At 45.3% G+C, this 19,545-nt stretch overlaps 1 protein-coding gene across 24 annotated transcripts in view; it reads right to left on the bottom strand.

Annotated features, from left to right (window-relative positions):
- The window catches only part of RAF1 (Raf-1 proto-oncogene, serine/threonine kinase), a 118,838-nt gene that overhangs the window by 46,799 nt on the left and 52,494 nt on the right, over window positions 1–19,545 (bottom strand). For 22 of the 24 annotated variants that reach the window (XM_050957785.1, XM_050957797.1, XM_050957784.1 and 19 more), the window contains 6 exons: window positions 13,317–13,474; window positions 11,868–11,966; window positions 10,056–10,209; window positions 8,201–8,260; window positions 5,963–5,990; window positions 5,738–5,865 (listed from right to left, as the gene is read on the bottom strand). In XM_050957785.1, the coding sequence (XP_050813742.1) occupies window positions 5,738–5,865; window positions 5,963–5,990; window positions 8,201–8,260; window positions 10,056–10,209; window positions 11,868–11,966; window positions 13,317–13,474 (627 nt within the window). The remainder of the gene's footprint in view (window positions 1–5,737; window positions 5,866–5,962; window positions 5,991–8,200; window positions 8,261–10,055; window positions 10,210–11,867; window positions 11,967–13,316; window positions 13,475–19,545) is intronic. The other 2 variants (XM_050957776.1, XM_050957802.1) reach the window with 1 other exon arrangement.

Here is a 19,545-nt window from a genome sequence, read left to right as displayed (position 1 = left end):
ACACCGTGTATGGGGGCTCGGAGGTCAGGTTCCTGAGTTCCGAGACCAGCCTAGCTGACGTGATCGCAACCAGGAAGGCCATCTTCCATGAGAGGTGTGACCAGGAGCATGTGGCTAGCAGTTCAAACAGAGGCTCCATGAGACAGGCCAACACCAGGTTTAGGTCCCACTGTGGGACAGAGGTCTAACATATGGGAAGAGACAATCCAACCCCTTAAGGAATCGGCCAGTCATAGCTTGGGAGAATACCGTGTGGCCCTGCACCAGCAGATGGAAGGCCAATATGGCTGCCAGGAGCACCTTGACTGATGAGGGTGCCAGGCCCTGGGCTCTAACATGAAGGAGGCAGTCCAGAATAAACTGGATCGGGGCAGCCACCGGGGAAATGCCCCGTTCATCCACTCATCTGGAGAACAAAGACCATTTTGCCAAGTAGGCTCAGCGCGTAGAGGGGCACCTGCTTTTTAGGAGGATGTGCTGAACCCCTTCGGAGCATGTCCTTTCCTCCCTAACTATTGAGCAGCCACACCATGAGGTGGAGTGCTGCTAGGTTGGGGTGGAGGGGGCACTGGTCCTGGGAGAGCAGGTCCGGGCGGAACGGCAACGGCCATGGCAGGGCGACAATGAGGCCCATGAGGGTTCTGAACCAATGCTGCCTGGGCCATGCCAAGGCAATCAGAAGGACCCGGGCCTTGACCGACTAGCTTTTCCAGGACCTTGCCAATCAGCGGGAATGGGGAAAAGGCATAGAGAAACTGGCTTAACCAGGACAGGAGGAAGGCATTGGAGATAGCACCCCAATACAGAGAGGGATCGGGATATCCTACAGGAAGATCTGGATGACTTTGTAAACTGGAGTAATAGTAATAGGATGAAATTTAAGAATGAAAAGTGCAGGGTCATGCATTCAGGGATTAATAAGAATTTTTGTTATAAACTGGGGACACATCACTTGGAAGTAACAGAGGAGGAGGAGAAGGACCTCGGAGTATTGGTTGATCACAGGATGACTATGAGCCCCCAATGTGATATGGCTGTGCAAAAAAGCTAATGCCGTCTTGGGATGCATCAGGCGAGGTATTTCCAGTAAAGATAAGGAAGTCTTAGTACCATTATACAAGGCACTGGTGAGACCTCATCTGGAATACTGTGTGCCGTTCTGGTCTCCCATGTTTAAGGAGGATGAATTCAAACTGGAACAGGTACAGGGAAGGCTACTAGGATGATCCGAGGAATGGAAAACCTGTCTTATGAAAGGAGACTCAAAGAGCTTGGCTTGTTTAGCCTAACCAAAAGAAGGTTGAGGGAGATATGATTGCTCTCTATAAATATATTAGAGGGATATTTTAAGCTCAGTACCAATGTGAACACAAGAACAAAGGGAAATAAACTGGCCATCAGGAAATTTAGACTTGAAATTAGATGAAGGTTTTTAACTATCAGAAGACTAAAGTTCTGGAATAGCCTTCCATGGGGAGCACTGGTGGCAAAAGACAAATCTGGCTTCAAGACTAAGCTTGATAAGTTTATGGAAGGGATGGTACGATGAGATAGTCAAAAATCACTTAATTGCCAGAATTAGGCTATTAGCAGTAAATATGCCCAATGTCCTGTGATGGGACACTAGATATGTATGTACTAGATAGGGTGGGATCTGAGCTACAGAGAATTCTTTCCTGGGTGTCTGGCTGGTGATTCTTGCCCACACGTTTAGGGTTTAGCTGACTGCCATATTTGGGGTCGGGAAGGAATTTTCCTCTAGGGCAGACTGGCAGAGGCCCTGGTGATTTTTCGCCTTCCTCTGCAGCGTGTGGCTTAGGTCACTTGCTGGAGGATTCTCTGCACCTTTAAGTCTTTAAACCTCAATTTGAGGACTTCAATAGCTCAGACATAGGTCAGGGGTTTGTTACAGGAGTGGGTGGGTGAGATTCTGTGGCCTGCGTTGTGCAGGAGGTCAGACTAGAAGATCGTAATGGTCCTTTCTGGCCTTAAAGTCTATGAGTCTCAGCCCCCACCCCACCCCCCGGAGCAGAACCGGGGACAGTGACGGTTCTGCCGAGTCACAAACAGGTTCACCTGGGGAGTTCCCCACACTTGGAAAAGTCTGTGCACCACCTCTGGGTGGAGAGACCATTAGTTCTGAGAGGAGAAGTCCCTGCTCAAATGGTCTGCCCTCTCATTCTGGGTGCCCAGCAGATGGAAGGCCTGTAGGCAGATGTCGCGGGCTATACACAAGTCCCACAGCCTGAGGGCTTCGTGGCAGAGGATCAGGCCCCACCTTGCTGTTGATATAGAACATTGAGGCTGTGTTGTCCGTGAGGGCCCTGACCACCCAGCGCTCCAGGTGCGAGCGGAAGGCCATGCACACCAGCCCCTGACCTCCTTGCCGTTTATGTTGAGGGTCAGATCCCGAGCCGACCACAGACCTTGGGTCTGAACGTTCTCCACATGTCGGATACTAGTTCCAGTGACAGAGCCCTGCCTCTGAACGGGACCCCTTGGAGCATGTTTCTCAGGGAGGACCACCACTGTAGGGAGGTGATCACTGGCTTGGGCACCGTGAGGACTTTGTCCATCTTTTCCCTGGCCTGGGAGAACTCAGAGGCCAATCAGAGCTGGAGGGGCCTCATCCTAAGTCTGGCATGACGGACCACCTAGGTGCACACTGACACGTGGCCCAAGAGCTGGAGGCATACTCTAGTTGTTGTCACCAGAAACCTCGTGACTGTGTTGATGAGCCCCTTCAGGGTCTCGAACCTATCTGGTGGGAGGGAGGCTTTGGCCGATGAGGCATCCAGAATCACCTCGATAAACTCTATGCATTGTAATGGGACTAACCTGGACTTGGGGTTGTTTACCAACAAGCCCAAAGTGCTGCACATGGACAGAAGGTGCGCCACATGATCCCGCACCTGTGACTGGGAGCTGCCCTTGATGAACCAGTCATCCAGATAGGGGAAGATCTGGACCTCCTGGCACCTGAGGTAGGCTGCCACCACCGACATACATTTCGTGAATACCCTGAGGGCAGTAGACAGACCAAATGGGAAGTCCGTAAATTGGCAGTGTTCCTGCCCCACCATGAAACCGAGGAAGCGTCTGTGCCCCTCGAATACATGAATGTGGAATTACGCGTCCTGCAGATTGAGGGTGGCATACCAGTCCCCAGGAAGGAGATGATGGAGGCCAGGGAGACCATGCGTAACTGCAGTTTCACCATGTACTGGTTCAGACATTGCAGGTCCAAGATGGGCCTGAGCCCCCCTTTGGCTTCAGGATAAGGAAATAGTGGGAGTAATACCCCTTGCCTTTGAACTCCCCTGGAGTCTGGAGAGTTGTGCGAGTGTCTTTCAGGTCATGCATTTTTGCAGCCATTTGTTCCGCAAACAGAGCTTTGCTGTCAAATGGGAGGCCCTGCAGGGAGGTCTGCGCCTTGCTGGACAGCCCAGAGAGCAGGAGCCATGACACCCTTCTCATGGACACCGTGGCCATGTCTGCTGCATCCAAAGCTGCCTGCAGGGTTGCCCTGGCAGTTGCTCTGCCCTCTTCCACCAATGCTTTGAACTCCTTCTTGTTGCGCTTCTGGAGAGAGTCCTCTAACTTGGTCAGGGAGCCCAACAGATTTAACTCATACCAGCCCAGGAGAGCCTGGTGGTTCGCCACCCATATCTGGAAGCTCGAGGACGAATATATTTTTCTTCCAAGTGAGTCCAGCCTCCTTGAAGCTTTACTTTTCAGGGTAGGAGCTGATTGGCCCTGCCGTTCCCTGTGGTTGACCGACTCGACCACCAGGGAGTTAGGAGCAGTGTGGGTGTATAAGCATTCATGGCCCTTGGCGGGTACAAAGTACTTCCATTCAGCTCTCTTAGAGATCGGAGCCAATGACGCCGAGGTTTGCCACAGGGCATCTGAAATTTTCACTACTCCTTCGTGGAGAGGCAAGGCCACCCTGCCCAGTGCCGAAGAACACAATACAATATATTAAACAAGGAGCCTGAGGGCTCCTCCATCTCCTCTGTTTGAAGGTGAAGGCTTGATGCCACCCTTTTTAAGGAGTTCTTGGTGGGCTCTAAAGTTCTCCTGCGGGATGGAGGGAGGAGGTGCCGTAATCACCTCATCCGGGGAGGGTTAGGAGGCCAGCATGGTACTGTGTGTGTCCACTGGGACCGGAGGCTCCACCACCTGGTCGGTCTCTGGGCATGGTGCCGAGGATGTAAGTCCCACCGACTCCTTCCTTAGAGGTCTGGAGAGGGAGGCCGATGGTTCTTCTGAGGCTCTGGCCACCAAGCGAGCCCCCACCGGGGGCTGCGTCAGCCTGGCTGGCCCATCGATAGAATACGAAGGGAGGCCGGGCTGACATACGACCTGCCACTGTCCCTGGACCTGGAGGAGTGGCGGTGCCAGGAGCAATGCCAACCACGCAACTGTGAGCCCGACGTGTAGGACTGGTACCATCAGTAACAGCTGCTCCGCGATTGGCTCTGGCGGGCAGACCCGCAATGGAGAGATGTTGGTGATCGACACCCGGGGCTGTGCAGGCGGTGCCGTGGTGGGGTCCTGGAGCGGGACGTGGAGCGGGAACGACGTCAACGTTCGTGCCGTGACCAGCTGCGATAACCCCTCCAAGAACAGGACCTTTGGCTTCATCTGCCTCAGTCCCGTCAGTGTTCGCTCATCGAGGTGGAGCGGTGCTGAGAGTCTCGGTCAGACGGAACCCAACCAGATAGCCTGGTGGGCATCGAGGGCGATCCACGTGGACTTTGCCCTGAACAGTCACTGGGCAGCAAACAGTGTCAGGAACATTCCCTCGACCAAGAGCGGTACCGAGCCAAGGGTGACTACGGAGATCCAAGCACCAACTTGCCTCTGGAGCACGGGGCCGACATCGACATTGCTCCTGGTACTGGCATGGACACATCCCAGGCCGCCTGCAGAGCCTCTGGTGTGGAGGGCATCTGGACATCCAGGGAGATCTGCTCTGAATGGGCCAGGCTACTCCGCTCGACTTGAGTTGGGAGGCCTAAAGGCCTGTGGGGATTGAGGACTGCCCAACATGGGTCTAGCCTCTGTCCTGGGTTTACTCCGGTGTCACGGTGAAGGAGGCCTCTTTCTAGCCCTCTTGGCATGCCCCGTGGATGAGGGGCAGTGCCAACTAGTCAATGGTGCCAAAGGGTCGCCACACAGCAACACCGCGGTGGCTGGTGCCGACTTGAAGCGGCGCGCCCGAGCCAGGGTCAGCGCCGACTCCATCAGAATAGCCCAGAGCCTAATGTCCCTTTCTCTCTTGGTCCAAAGCTTAAATGACTTGCAAACCTTGCAGCCATCGCTAAGATGGGTTTCCCTCAAACAGCATAGACAATCTGTGTGTGGATCACTCAGTGGCAAGACTTAAAACCCGGGGTACGGGGCATGCCCTGGCCCGGGAATCTATCTAAACCAAACAGCTACAGGTACCATATACTGAATGAACGAACAGTTTTGGGAACAAGCTACAGCAAAGCTGGAGCAGCAGTTCCGAAGCACCTTCACTGGCTGCAAGAAGGAACCGAGGGCGGGGGGAGAACGCAGCACCCCTTATACCGTGCCATGGAGGTGCCACTCCAAGGGTTGCTAGGGCGCTCCTCTACAGGTACTGCTAGGGGAAAAACTTCTGGCACCAGTGCACGTGGCAAGCACACACACCTACTGTGGAATACGCATGAGCAATTACTCGAAGAACAAATACTACAGTACTTACAATTTTGTTTTTTTCTTGTGTGTTGGATCCAGGAGCTCTCTCTCTCTGGGCTGGCACTGGGGTTTTGGGTTGAGACCAGCCAGTTGGGCTTATATTGTTGGGACTTCCAGACAGAGCTGACGGTGAAGCTTAATACACAAAAGCAAAACAGGAAATTATGAACAAGAGAAAATAAATGTAGAGTAAAAGAAATAATTCTAACTATTTTATGTATGGAAACCTTACCTGACTCACTGTGGCTTCGAATTGCATCCTAAAACGGGAGAGAAAATAAATTTAAAAAAAAAAAATCAACATTTCAGTAAGATGTTAGACAAAGTGTGGAGGGAGGAAAGGGGTCTGGAAGTCAGATATCAGAAAAAGCAGATCACTCATGAAATGGTGCTAAAAAGCTTTGATTCAGGGCACAAGATTACTGACCAGTATCTTTCAAAAGAGAATGGTTTAGATATTTTAGAAGTCACAAGAATCCAGCTGTTACTTGCTGAAAACATCTATTTGCCCCCTTTTCAACCTGGCTCTAATCATGAGCTTTCATAATTAATTTACATGATTTTCATGGGGAAGTTAAACTATATTGCTATCCAAACGCTGCTGCTGAATAAGAACCTCCTTGTCAAAGAAAATACTAAACATGTTTTTGATATTCCCAGACATTGTGTACTGTCTTGTGAAACGGTTATGCACCCCTGAATTTCAGATAGGTACATAATTCCTACCGTGGTCTACACTATCTAGAGTGAGTGCATTCAGAAAATCACTATTTTGGTTCCGCACTGAGAGAGATTCCTTCTATATATAAGGGGAATATTGCTAGAATGTGAACAAACTTTACAACCAGTAGACACTTTGGAAGTACATACACCCACTGTACCATGTGAGACTGCAAAAGATTGAGATTTGCACTCTAATACCTAAGTAAATAAGTTCTCACAAGATTTACATCGCTGTCCAAAATACAACTCTACAAATGGGCTAAAAATAGGTTGTTAGGCCACTCTGGTGCAGTGTTTCTCCTCATGCCACACAAACTTTACAGCACTTAATTCTATAGTCATGCACAGGGTCAGTACTGGCAGAAGAAACTTTTACAACTTGTTCCTTCTAATAAACCATATCCCAAAGTAAGTATAGGAATGGCAAAAAGGCTAAGTACTATACAAAGCAAGAACATGCACTACAAAAATGTCAAATATTAAAAAAAAGTCAAAAAATAGAAGTCAATTCAAATCTTCCAACCAGCTATCCACAGATGACATTTAGATTTCATGGCAGGGCAGAACAACCTACAAGTACCCCACACGAAGGTTTATGAATGATCCATGCTAATTCTATTAAGATAAGCAACACATTTTTAAAGAGTTGTCCTAATTATAATTCCTAAAGATTCATTCAGAAAGGGATGCTGTCATGGCTAGTAACAAACTTTGATCTATGACCTGTGTTTTGAATCAAAACATTCACACTGCTGCCCAGGGGTGTAATTTCAGTCAAATGAGTTGAAAAACTCAGCTACTTTAAAGAAAGCCATTTTAAAAGAAGTTATTTTTAGATTTACATATACATACACCTGACTTCTAAGGAAAAAAGCACTTCTACTGCACTTCAATACTTCTATTTTATCTCAGTTTGGGCTAAAGGGAAAATATTAACCTCTGCTGAATCTTTTTAGTCAAGGAAATAATATAGGTGCTCTTTTGGGTAATCACATATATATATTATCCACCAGTATTATAATTTGTTATTTACACCTAATCTTTATGTGAAGTACAAGTTGTGCAAGGTGGCTCACTTGTCAGGATTATCTGGGTACACCTGACAATCATTTCTCTGCCGCTGCACGGGCTTTGGGTACAGGTTCACCTCAGTCCTTCCTATTCTCTGGCTGTGGCACCTAATAGTCTAGTCTCCTGTGGGCTGCAATACTTTGTACGTGGGTGCTAGGTGGTGTTGGTGGCCTGTGATATACAGGAGGTCAGACCAGATGATCTGGTGGTACCTTTTGGCCTCAAGCAATGTGACTCTATGAGCACACTATTTAATCTTGGTTTCTACTTGGCTATATCATCTCGGTGTGGCCATGCTATAATTCATCAAAACAATTCCCAGAGAAAAGGACAGACAATACATTAAAAGGATGTGTTTGAGACAAGATTTTGTTTTAAACATAGTAGGGCCAATGCTTCTTTAGTGTAGACCTACTAAAGTGAATATGTTAACACAAAGGATGAATTTCACAGTCTGTAGAATTATCAACTTAACCCTGACTGAAACTATTCTGTCCAGGTATCACCTCCAACTACCGTACTCACATATTAGAACTGAACCAAAACAAACATGCCCCACCAACATCTTTATTAAAACAATTTTAGATTAATAATTTCACTTTGCCACTACTGTGGTTTACAGTCTTACAAATGCTGTTAATTGCAAGAAAGCAAAGGCATGAAGAAAAATACCTACTCTTCCCCTCAAACAAAATCGTCTGCACCAGGAACTGGGAGAAGCATTCAAGCTGTTGTTCTAATTAAAAGCAATGAGAAATAAAGAAAAGAACAGAGGAAGCAGTAAAAAATAATAGTTTTCAGTTGCTAAGATGAATGAATAAAAACAAACGATCAGGAACTCGAGGAAAGAAAAAGCAGCTTTACTCATTAGCTTTGTGCAGGTTATATTTTTCTCACTAGTAAGTATAGTTTTAAACTACAGAGAGACTATTAATGCCCACATTTTTGAAAACTAATTTATTAAAAGCCAGTCTTTTCCATTCAACACTGTGTGAAACATCTTCCATAAACAAATAGCTTTTTACATAATCTCTGGAAGACTGCACATTTACATTACTTCATTCACAATCCTTTAAGATATTAAAAAGGTGGGAAGGGAGAAAGAGTGGCATCTCATCATTACATTATATGAAACACAAAGATGACAGTGTATCCGTCAAAGCCCTGTGTACTACACAATTATTAGGAAATGCAGATAGCTATATAATTAATTTGCCTATTTGTAAAACTATCCTGTGAGTAATTTTTGTGACATAAATACAGTCGGCAATGGAGCTTGGTGAAGAGGGAATGAGACAGTGGACAAGGAAAACAAAACCAAAAAAAGGAAAAGGTACTTCCCCTATAAAGCCCACCTTGAACACAGCTTCTGCTCCAAAAAGAGCTTAGAATCTCTGACCTACAGGCATCTTTCCCCAGCTATAGAGTCCAGAGGTGCTCAGAAGAGAAGCTCCCTCATGAGCCGTTTTGGAGGTGTGCCAGAGAGGAACTAAAGGCAGCAAGCCTATGTATCTTACAGCTCTGCAGCTAGAGATGTGTTCTGAGAAGTTTCAAAAACTATTAGAATAAAGGCTCTGGTTGGTAGGAGTTGTGCAGGTCATGCTCCTCTTCCTGTAAGCCTCTCCCCGCCCCAGTGAGTTTTAACAGTAATAGCACCTAACAGCAACTAGAGCTCCTGTTTCAGGCTTGACTGCACTGCCAATCTACAAAAAGAACAGAAGTTTGAAAGGAAGTAGAAGGAGGGAGAATCTCAGCTGTGCTGAACCTTACCACGTAATTCTAGGGTCCTTAATACTAAGGCCTGGTCTACACCGAGTGGTGGTGGTGGGGGACGATGATCTAAGTTATGTAAGTCAACGTACTTAGATCAACTTACCATGGTTTCTCCCCTGTCAACTCTGCCTGAGCCTCCTGCTGAGCTGGAATACAAGAGTCGAGGGGAGAGCACTCGGGGATCGATTTATCGCATCTAGACTAGACACAATAAATTGATCCTCGCTGGATCGAATGCTGCCCGACGATCCAGCAGGTAGTGAAGATATACCCTAAGTATAGGCCTAATGGGCTGCATAGCACAAGAGGCATTGCCTTTAATATTCATTCTTTGCAACTGGCATGCAGATATGCACCACCATCTGACTGATTTATCAATTTGCATGTGAGTTTATGTTTTTTAAATGGCAAAGAACACATTCCAAAGGACCAACAGTAAGCAGCTGTGCAGCAAATCTGGTCATGCTCTTGCGCAGTAAGAGTGATCTGTTAAACTTCTTAACATTAGGCTCCACCAATTCTTTGTAAAGCAGCACAAAACCTGTTAAAAACTTTAGCAAAGGTGAGAGGCTGCAAGCATGAAAGATAAGATACTTAAATCTCTAGGCAGACATTGATCACCCTGCGCTTTCACCACTTACGAAACTATGGGAAATGTTAAGCAGAAAACAGCAACAACATGAACAATTAAAATACTGGTTAAATAACCAGTAGTAGTTTTAGATGAGCTCTACACAATTTTTTATTCAGCATATTACCTCAATTATCCTGTTGTCTACAGGCATGGTAGTGCTGACCATATGGACATTTGGGGTGGATGTAGATCTCTGTCTTTGGGAAAGGGAGCCCTCAGAGGAAGGATGTGATGTGTTGAATGTGAAGGCATGAGGCGTAGAATATCTGTGCTGGGAACTAACATGAGGAGAGGGAGAAAATAAATCAGAGTTCATTTTTCTTTCTATACTAGTTGTAAATTACCGCATAGTACATCTTGCCTAAAAACAAAAACACACAGAATCCAGGAAGGATTAGTACTATTTGCTGACTAAGCTATTTAGCCAGCTGGATTTTGCCCAGTTTAATTTAGGAACAAAATCAAAAAGAGTTTTAAGCAAGGTTTTAACAGTTGGCAATACCTGCTTGGCACATTCAGCAGCAGTCTGTGGTATTTTTGCCATTATTTAATTTGTCACTCCTCATCTCAACTCCTGACAACTCATATTTAATCAGTTGGTAAAATACTAGCTCAGTTAGAATTAATTCAGATTTGTGAAATTTAAGCAAGACCCTTCTTTCAAGCCTAGTGAATTTTTAGGAGTTAAAACTATTTTTTAAAATTTGCTGTGAAAATTATAGTTTGGGAAGGGGAAATAGATTGTTGGGATTGTTCAACTGTTCACACAGAACAGCTTACAAGGAAGTCATGGATCATACCACCAGCTAAAAGGAGCCCAATACAGTTCTATAGAAATCAAACAACAATGGTTAAACAAAGAATGTAATTTCTCTAACATATGGCCAATACTGGATTACAGCTGAAGCAAAGAATTACCAATCAGGACTAAAAGCCAACCAAATCCTGCTTACTTTAATCGCATGAATAGCCAGACCGAAGTAACTAACTATTCACAAAAGATGACAAGGATTCACCCCTAATTCATTTGCTATTACCTGGGTTGCAAGTAGGATAGGAGGTCAAGACGAAGAGGTCAAAGGGATAAGAAGGAATGAGTTACTACTGCAGATCCCCCAAAAGAAAATGTTTCAAGTTAACATCCTGGGATCACAGAAATGGGCTTGCACTACTCTTGAGCAGACAGTCTTGTCAGGAGGAAGCTGAGGGGCATACACCTCTGGCCTGGTCTAACCTCATCAGTCTCTAATACTACAGGGAAAGGGACTCAAGTGTGAAGTAAGGGTTAGAAGACATGCTGCATGGAAGGAGAATATGCATTTAGCATCTAAATCCACACACATTTTCTTTAATTTTCAGAATTTCAAGGGTGGTATATTTTCTTTAACCTATTATACACTGTTTCCTTTTAAAACCCCTCTATTTAGGTTAAACAGTAAGAACATAGTAGTACCAAAACTGATGGTATTTAAAAAACTTCTATATATGACTCATGCAAAACAAACGAATCATCCATTTTCACACATGTACTACATGACTGGTTGTGCTCTAATGGGGCTACTGGCACAATACTGTCTGAAGGAACCTATATTCTACAGCATATTACTTTTTGATACTGATATTTTTAAAGACACAGTAGTATCAAAAATATTTTAAAAAAACCCCACACTTTTAATGATCTGATTTAAAACTTCAAGACTAAAAATTCAAAGCCGGCAATCCCAGGTGCAAGTGTCTCTCAATTCTAGGAACTGTAGAAAAGGGGGATATTACACATCTTATTTACAATTTCCATATGCAAACAGATATTAGCATTTCAGCCTTAAAAACAAAGCAATGTTGTTTTAGCGTATTCTGTCCATTACTAGTATTACATAATCATTCCATTTTATTAAAATTATACTTCCCAAAACAAAAAGCAGTGGAAATAGCTTACCTAACAGGCATCCGGGAGACAGACTCACGCATCCGTCGCATTGTCAAGGGAGGTAGTGCAGGGACACCACTGTCACTGATATTTGAATTAGGAAACAATCTGAAATATCAACAAAAAATTAAAATTAAGTACTACATTACATCCAGATCAATGCTACAGAAAAAGGTATGATTTTAGGTTTCTGTTTTTGCATTATGGTTGACTGCTACCATGTAAAATATTATATTTATCCATATTTATACAAAGTTTGTTTTCCGGTTCTGTCTTTAAACTTATGGTGTGCTCCATGATGAACGAACTCCTATACGTCCTTGCAGACCTAATGATTTTTTTCCAAAAAGTGTTACTTCTAAATTAAACTTGGGTTATTAGCCTTTCTTGGCATGACATTCAACACCAAACTGCTAGTGCAAAGGAGCTAATGGAGGTTTAGAAGTTAGCACTGAATCCTACAATTTATCCTACACTCTTTGGGCTGTTCTACATTTGAAAGTGTGTACCTACACAACTAAATTTAGTTAAACTAATACAAACTACTAATGTAGATGTACTTGAACCATTTTATTCATTTAAATAGGTTTAATTCCATCTGCACTAGGATTCTGTAGCAGTATAGTTAAATTTATTTTAAGTTGATTTAGTTACACTGGTGCAGCTTCCTAATATGAACCAAGGATAAAATTTTCAGAAACCTCTTAATGACTTCGGTCAAATCTACACTTACAAGTTTACAGCAGCACAGCTGTACGCACTGTAAGAGTGCTCAAGTAACTACGTTATGCCAAGGGGAGAGAGCTCTCCTGTCAACATCATAAAACCAGCTCAATGAGCGGTGGTAGCTATGCCCGCAGGAGAGGGTCTCCCATTGACATAGCACAGTGCACATGACTGCTTATGCTGGCAAAACTTATGTTGTTCAGGGGGGTGGGGGGAGGGAGACACAAACAGACACCCCTGGGCGAGAAAAGTTTTGCTGAAATAAGGACGACAGTAGACATGGCCTTAGAAGCCTAAATTTCATTGAGTTTCAAAAGGACTATGAGATCTGGGGTAAAATTTTCAAAAGCCCCATAGTACCAATAGTACTCTATGTCAAAAGGGTTATTTTTTTCCTTAGACAAAAATGAGTTGTACAAGGAATTCTTGCACACTTCCATGTTGAATGAACTTTGAGGTGACACTAAAGAAATTAGCTGGACATTTGCCATGTCTTTGTCTGCTTGTCCCAGAATATTGTTCTATAAAACGAGCCTAATATACTTCATGGCAATAGTCTTACTATATAAACTGGCTGGGAGCAGATACTGATGGTTATTTCATCACGTCAATACACAAATCTTTTTAACATATTACATTGCTCAACAAACCATAACACTCACTGATATTGAGACGGAGTCTGCGATTCTTTAGTCACAGAGACTGTTAGTATTAGTAATTAAAAGCTCTTACAAGAGTTGCCTGATATTGCTCCAGTCCACACACATAGTTGGGACTTTAGTGCTGCAGTGTTCATGGAATTTGTAGCCACACGTCTGACACCGGAACCCATTTAGCAGGAACTTCTGGCATATGTCACAGAAGGCAAGCTTTAGAAATGTCTTCCGAGCCTAGAACACAAGATAAATGGTTAAAATGTGTATATACACACACACACACACACACACACCCCATTATGGTAACTGCTCTATCAAGTGGCTCAGATGAATACCTAAGGATCTGGCAAAAATTAACTGTAAAATCATGAATGAAAACTTACTATAAAACTGCTCCAAACCAAATATTGACCTTAACACTACACTTGAGAAAGTTTGTGAATTTGTGCTGTTACAATTATGGATATTTTGTAGACATTTGGTGAGCTCTTTACCTAGCTATTTAATACTGAAATGTAAGCGTATCCTTGAAAGATTCAGAGCACCATCTTGTTGCCAATAAGGTGCTTGGGAGTTTTGACATTGACTTCAATTAAGAGTCTAAAACTTCCTTCAGGTAAAGCACCAATCACATCACCTTGGACTTTTTTTTAAATAGTTATAGAATTGTGTGTATATAAGTATATAAGCTATGCACAAAAGAATGATATTTAGTAGTTATACTCCTTATGGCAAATTTATTTTTAGGTGAACTTTGGTGGTTTTTAAGCATCTTGACATCTCTTTACTAAGACTTTTGGGAAGCAAGGGATACAACAGTTCTTTCCCCCATGATGTACAATAAAGGCAGGATCCAAATCTGGGTCCCTGCCGACTCTGGAGTAAAAGATTTTGCATTCTCTGTTCTGTCTGGTCACAAACAAGTCCACTTGTGGGCTAACCCAAACAGAACAAAGGATCAAATAAATGAGGCATCCTTGTGTCAATCACCTTTTTAACTGACAATCTGCTAAAGAATTTGTTAGTTCTGCCTGACGTATCAAAAGGGTTTCAGTCTTTATTCAATATCCCTATGGAAAAATCATATCTTGACAGAGAAGATTGGAATGAAGTTGCCCATCAGTTTAGATCAGGGGTCGGCAACCTTTCAGAAGTGGTGTGCCGAGTCTTCATTTATTCACTCTAATTTATGGTTCTGCGTGTCGGTAATACATTTTAATGTTTTTTAGAAGGACTCTTCTCTATAAGTCTATATATTATATAACTAAACTAGTGTTGTATTGTAAAATCAACAAGATTTTCAAAATGTTTAAAGCAGCTTCATTTAAAATGAAATTAATATGTTGATCTTATGGTGCCTGCCCGCTCAGCCCGCTGCTGGTCTGGGGTTCTGTTCACCTAGGCTGACAGAAGGCTGAGGAAGGCCTGCGGCCGGGACCCCTGCTGGCAAGGGTCCGTCAGCCAGAACCCAAGATCAGCAGCAGGCTGTGTGGGGCCGGGACCCAGAGGGCTGGGGACAAAGGGCTGGAGTGAGGGCTGGGTATGTGGGGGGGTATAGGTGTCAGGGCAGAGGGGGGGCTGGGTATGGGTGGGGGTGCCCGTGTCAGGGCTAGGGTTGGGAGAAGGAGGGGATGAAGGAGTCAAGCAGAGGGCTGGGTGTGTATGAGGGAGGTACAGGGTTCAGGGCAGGGATCTAGGGGTGTGTGTGTGCGTGGCTCAGGGCAGAGGGCGTGCTGTGTGTGTGGGAGTCAGGGCTCAGGGGAGAGGGCTGGGTGACTGCCCCCCTAAGAACTCCTAACCCCGCTGCTCCTTGTCCCCTGACTACCCCGTCCTGGGACCCCTGCCTCCAACTGCCCTCCAGGACCCCACCCCCTATCTAAGCCTCCCTGTTCCTTGTCCTCGGACTGAACCCTAGTCCCTACCTGTCCCCTGACTGTCCTGATCCTTATCGACACCCTTGTCCCCAGCCAGACCCCCGGGACTCCCATGCTTATCCAACCACTGCCCGCCCCCTGACAGGACCCCCAGAACTCCCGACCAATCCAACCCCCCGGACTCCCTGCCTGCACCAACCCCTCTCCACACTCCTGCCTCCTGACAGGACCCCCAGAACTCCCAACTCATACAACCCCCCCCAGCACTTTGTCCCCTGACCACCCCCTCCAGAGACCCCCCACCCTAACTGCCACCCCCTAGGACCCTTCTTGCTCCCAGTCCCCTGACTACCAGACCCCTAACCACCCCCTGTCCCCTCACAACCCCCAGGACTCCCATGCCCCATCCAACCTCCCCTGCTCCCTGACTGCCCCCTCCAGAAACCCCCACTCCATATCCCCCCCGAGACCCCACCTCCCCATCCAACCTACCCTGCTCCCTGTCCGCTGACTGCTCCTACCCCTTATCCAACCCTCCCAGCCCTGAGCCCTTTACCTTGAGGCTCCACGCAGAGCCAGATGCGCTGCCCCACCAGAGAGCACAGCCCTAGCCCTCAGAGCGCTGCGTGCGGCGGCGGCAGAGCTACAGTTTTGCAGGGAGCGTGTCTGCCTCCCCGCGGAGCCAAATGCTGCCCTGCAGGAGCATGCAGCCCCAACCCCCAGAGCACTGCACGGGGCAGCAGGGCTCCAGGGGACGGGAGAAGTCGGGGGAGGGGCCAGCAGCTTGCTGCGCTCGGCTGGCGCTCCAGCCCCGGAGCGCAGACCCCACAGCTTGCCATGCTGGGAGAGTGGGGCCATTTGCCCACCCCATGCACATAGCTATGTTTCTGCTCCCTGCTCCCGCGGGGGGAGTAGAGGGCACAAGAGAGTGGGAGAGGCTGGGCAGGATTTTTAATGGCATGCTGGAGTTCGGGCAGGCTCCAGCGTGCCATTAAATATTGGCTCGCGTGCCGTCTTTGGCACGCGTTCCATAGGTTGCCAACCCCTGGTTTAGATAATGCATGGTCACATTGTGAAAAAGTATGGCCATATTCCATCTTAATAGAAGGAAGAAAAGCCTTGAGAGCTAACCTTACTGCTCTCCCCTCCCACACAGTTAAATGTAGCCTCGCTTTCATTTGCTTCTAAGTACCACAGACTTAGAGTTGACTGGAATGTTGGTGTGGATGGGTATAGTTTGCTCAGGAAGGATAGACAGGGGAAAAAGGGAGGAGGTGTTGCCTTATATATTAAAAATGTACACACTTGGACTGAGGTGGAGATGGACATAGGAGACGGAAGGGTGGAGAGTCTCTGGATTAGGCTAAAAGGGGTAAAAAACACAGGTGATGTCGTGCTGGGAGTCTACTACAGGCCACCTAATCAGGTGGAAGAGGTGGATGAGGCTTTTTTCAAACAACTAACAAAATCATCCAAAGCCCAAGATTTGGTGGTGATGGGGGACTTCAACTATCCAGATATATGTTAGGAAAATAACACTGCGGGGCACAGACTATCCAATAAGTTCCTGGACTGCATTGTGGACAACTTTTTATTGCAGAAAGTTGAAAAAGCTACTAGGGGGGAAGCTGTTCTAGACTTGATTTTAACCAATAGGGAGGAACTTGTTGAGAATTTGAAAGTAGAAGGAAGCTTGGGTGAAAGTGATCATGAAATCATAGAATTTGCAATTCTAAGGAAGGGTAGAAGGGAGTATAGCAGAATAGAGACAATGGATTTCAGGAAGGCGGATTTTGGTAAGCTCAGAGAGCTGATAGGCAAGTTCCCATGGGAATTAAGACTGAGGGGAAAAACAACTGAGGAAAGTTGGCAGTTTTTCAAAGGGACGCTATTAAGGGCCCAAAAGCAAGTTATTCCAATGGTTAGGAAAGATAGAAGATGTGGCAAAAGACCACCTTGGCTTACCCTTGAGATCTTGTGTGACCTACAAAATAAAAAGGCGTCATATAAAAAATGGAAACTAGGTCAGATCACGAAGGATGAATATAGGCAAATAACACAGGAGTGCAGAGGCAAAATTAGAAAAGCAAAGGCACAAAATGAACTCAAACTAGCTATGGGAATAAAGGGAAACAAGAAGACTTTTTATCAATACATTAGAAGCAAGAGGAAGACTAAGGACAGGGTAGGCCCACTGCTCAATGAGGAGGGGGTAACAGTAACGGGAGACTTGGAAATGGCAGAGATGCTTAATGACTTCTTTGTGTCGGTCTTCACTGAGAAGTCTGAAGGAATGTCTAGTATAGTGAATGCTTATGGGAAGAGGGTAGGTTTAGAAGAGAAAATAAGGAAAGAGCAAGTAAAAAATCACTTAGAAAAGTTAGATGCCTGCAAGTCACCAGGGCCTGATGAAATGCATCCTAGAATACTCAAGGAGTTAATGGAAGAGGTATCTGAGCCTCTAGCTATTATCTTTGGGAAATCATGGGAGACGGGGGAGATTCCAGAAGACTGGAAGGGGGCAAATATAGTGCCCATCTATAAAAAGGGAAATAAAAACAACCCAGGAAACTACAGACCAGTTAGTTTAACTTCTGTGCCAGGGAAGATAATGGAGCAGGTAATCAAAGAAATCATCTGCAAACACTTGGAAGGTGGTAAGGTGATAGGGAATAGCCAGCATGGATTTGTAAAGAACAAATCGTGTCAAACTAATCTGATAGCATTCTTTGATAGGATAACGAGCCTTGCGGATAAAGGAGAAGCGGTGGATGTGATATACCTAGACTTTAGTAAGGCATTTGATTCGGTCTCGCATGATATTCTTATAGATAAACTAGGAAAGTACAATTTAGATGGGGCTACTATAAGGTGGGTGCATAACTGGCTGGATAACCGTACTCAGAGAGTAGTTGTTAATGGCTCCCAATCCTGCTGGAAAGGTATAACAAGTGGGGTTCCACAGGGGTCTGTTTTGGGACCGGTTCTGTTCAATATCTTCATCAACTATTTAGATGTTGGCATAGAAAGTACGCTTATTAAGTTTGCGGATGATACCAAACTGGGAGGGATTGCAACTGCTTTGGAGGACAGGGTCAAAATTCAAAATGATCTGGACAAGTTGGAGAAATGGTCTGAGGTAAACAGGATGAAGTTCAATAAAGATAAATGCAAAGTGCTCCACTTAGGAAGGAACAATCAGTTTCACACATACAGAATGGGAAGAGACTGTCTAGGAAGGAGTATGGCAGAAAGAGATCTAAGGGTCATAGTGGACCACAAGCTTAATATGAGTCAACAGTGTGATACTGTTGCAAAAAAAGCAAACATGATTCTGGGATGCATTAACAGGGGTGTTGTAAACAAGACACGAGAAGTCATTCTTCCGCTTTACTCTGCGCTGGTTAGGCCTCAACTGGAGTATTGTGTCCAGTTCTGGGCACCGCATTTCAAGAAAGATGGAGAAATTGGAGAGGGTCCAGAGAAGAGCAACAAGAATGATTAAAGGTCTTGAGAACATGACCTATGAAGGAAGGCTGAAGGAATTGGGTTTGTTTAGTTTGGAAAAGAGAAGACTTAGAGGGGACATGATAGCAATTTTCAGATATCTAAAAGGGTGTCATCAGGAGGAGGGAGAAAACTTGTTCATCTTAGCCTCCAATGATAGAACAAGAAGCAATGGGCTTAAACTGCAGCAAGGGAGATTTAGGTTGGACATTAGGAAAAAGTTCCTGTCAGGGTAGTTAAACACTGGAATAGATTGCCTAGGGAAGTTGTGGAATCTCCATCTCTGGAGATATTTAAGAGTAGGTTAGATAAATGTCTATCAGGGATGGTCTAGACAGTATTTGGTCCTGCCATGAGGGCAGGGGACTGGACTCGATGACCTCTCGAGGTCCCTTCCAGTCCTAGAGTCTATGAGTCTATAGATCAGAACTCCAACCCTGCTTGGATATATCTGTTGCTCTCTCTCTACTGAGTAGAGTATTGACTGGATCGCAAGCAAAGGAATCCCATAGCATGCTGTTGAGAAGAAACTATAATTAAAGATCAGAGGGATAGCCAAGCTGGCAGCTTTTACAGATCCAGATCCTGTGGCACCTTATAGACTAACAGACGTATTGGAACATGAGCTTTCGTGGGTGAATTGCATCAGACGAAGTAGGTATTTACCCACGAAAGCTCATGCTCCAACACATCTGTTAGTCTATAAGATGCCGCAGGACTCTTTGCTGCTTTTATAATCAGAGAGTTTCTCACTTCCTGAGAGAACAAAATTCTGTCAAATTGTGAACATAGCCTCATATACAGCCTGGCAAAGAGATGTCATGAATTTGCAGGACATCAACATGCTTAATACCCTGAAAAAAACAACAAGCCTCTAAAACAGACTCTATAAGTGGGCTTCTGTGATGAACTGGGAATGTTCTT

The sequence above is a fragment of the Gopherus flavomarginatus genome, chromosome 6, assembly GCF_025201925.1.
Source record: "Gopherus flavomarginatus isolate rGopFla2 chromosome 6, rGopFla2.mat.asm, whole genome shotgun sequence".
Lineage (NCBI taxonomy): Eukaryota > Metazoa > Chordata > Testudines > Testudinidae > Gopherus > Gopherus flavomarginatus.
This window is presented reverse-complemented; position numbering and strand designations above follow the sequence as displayed.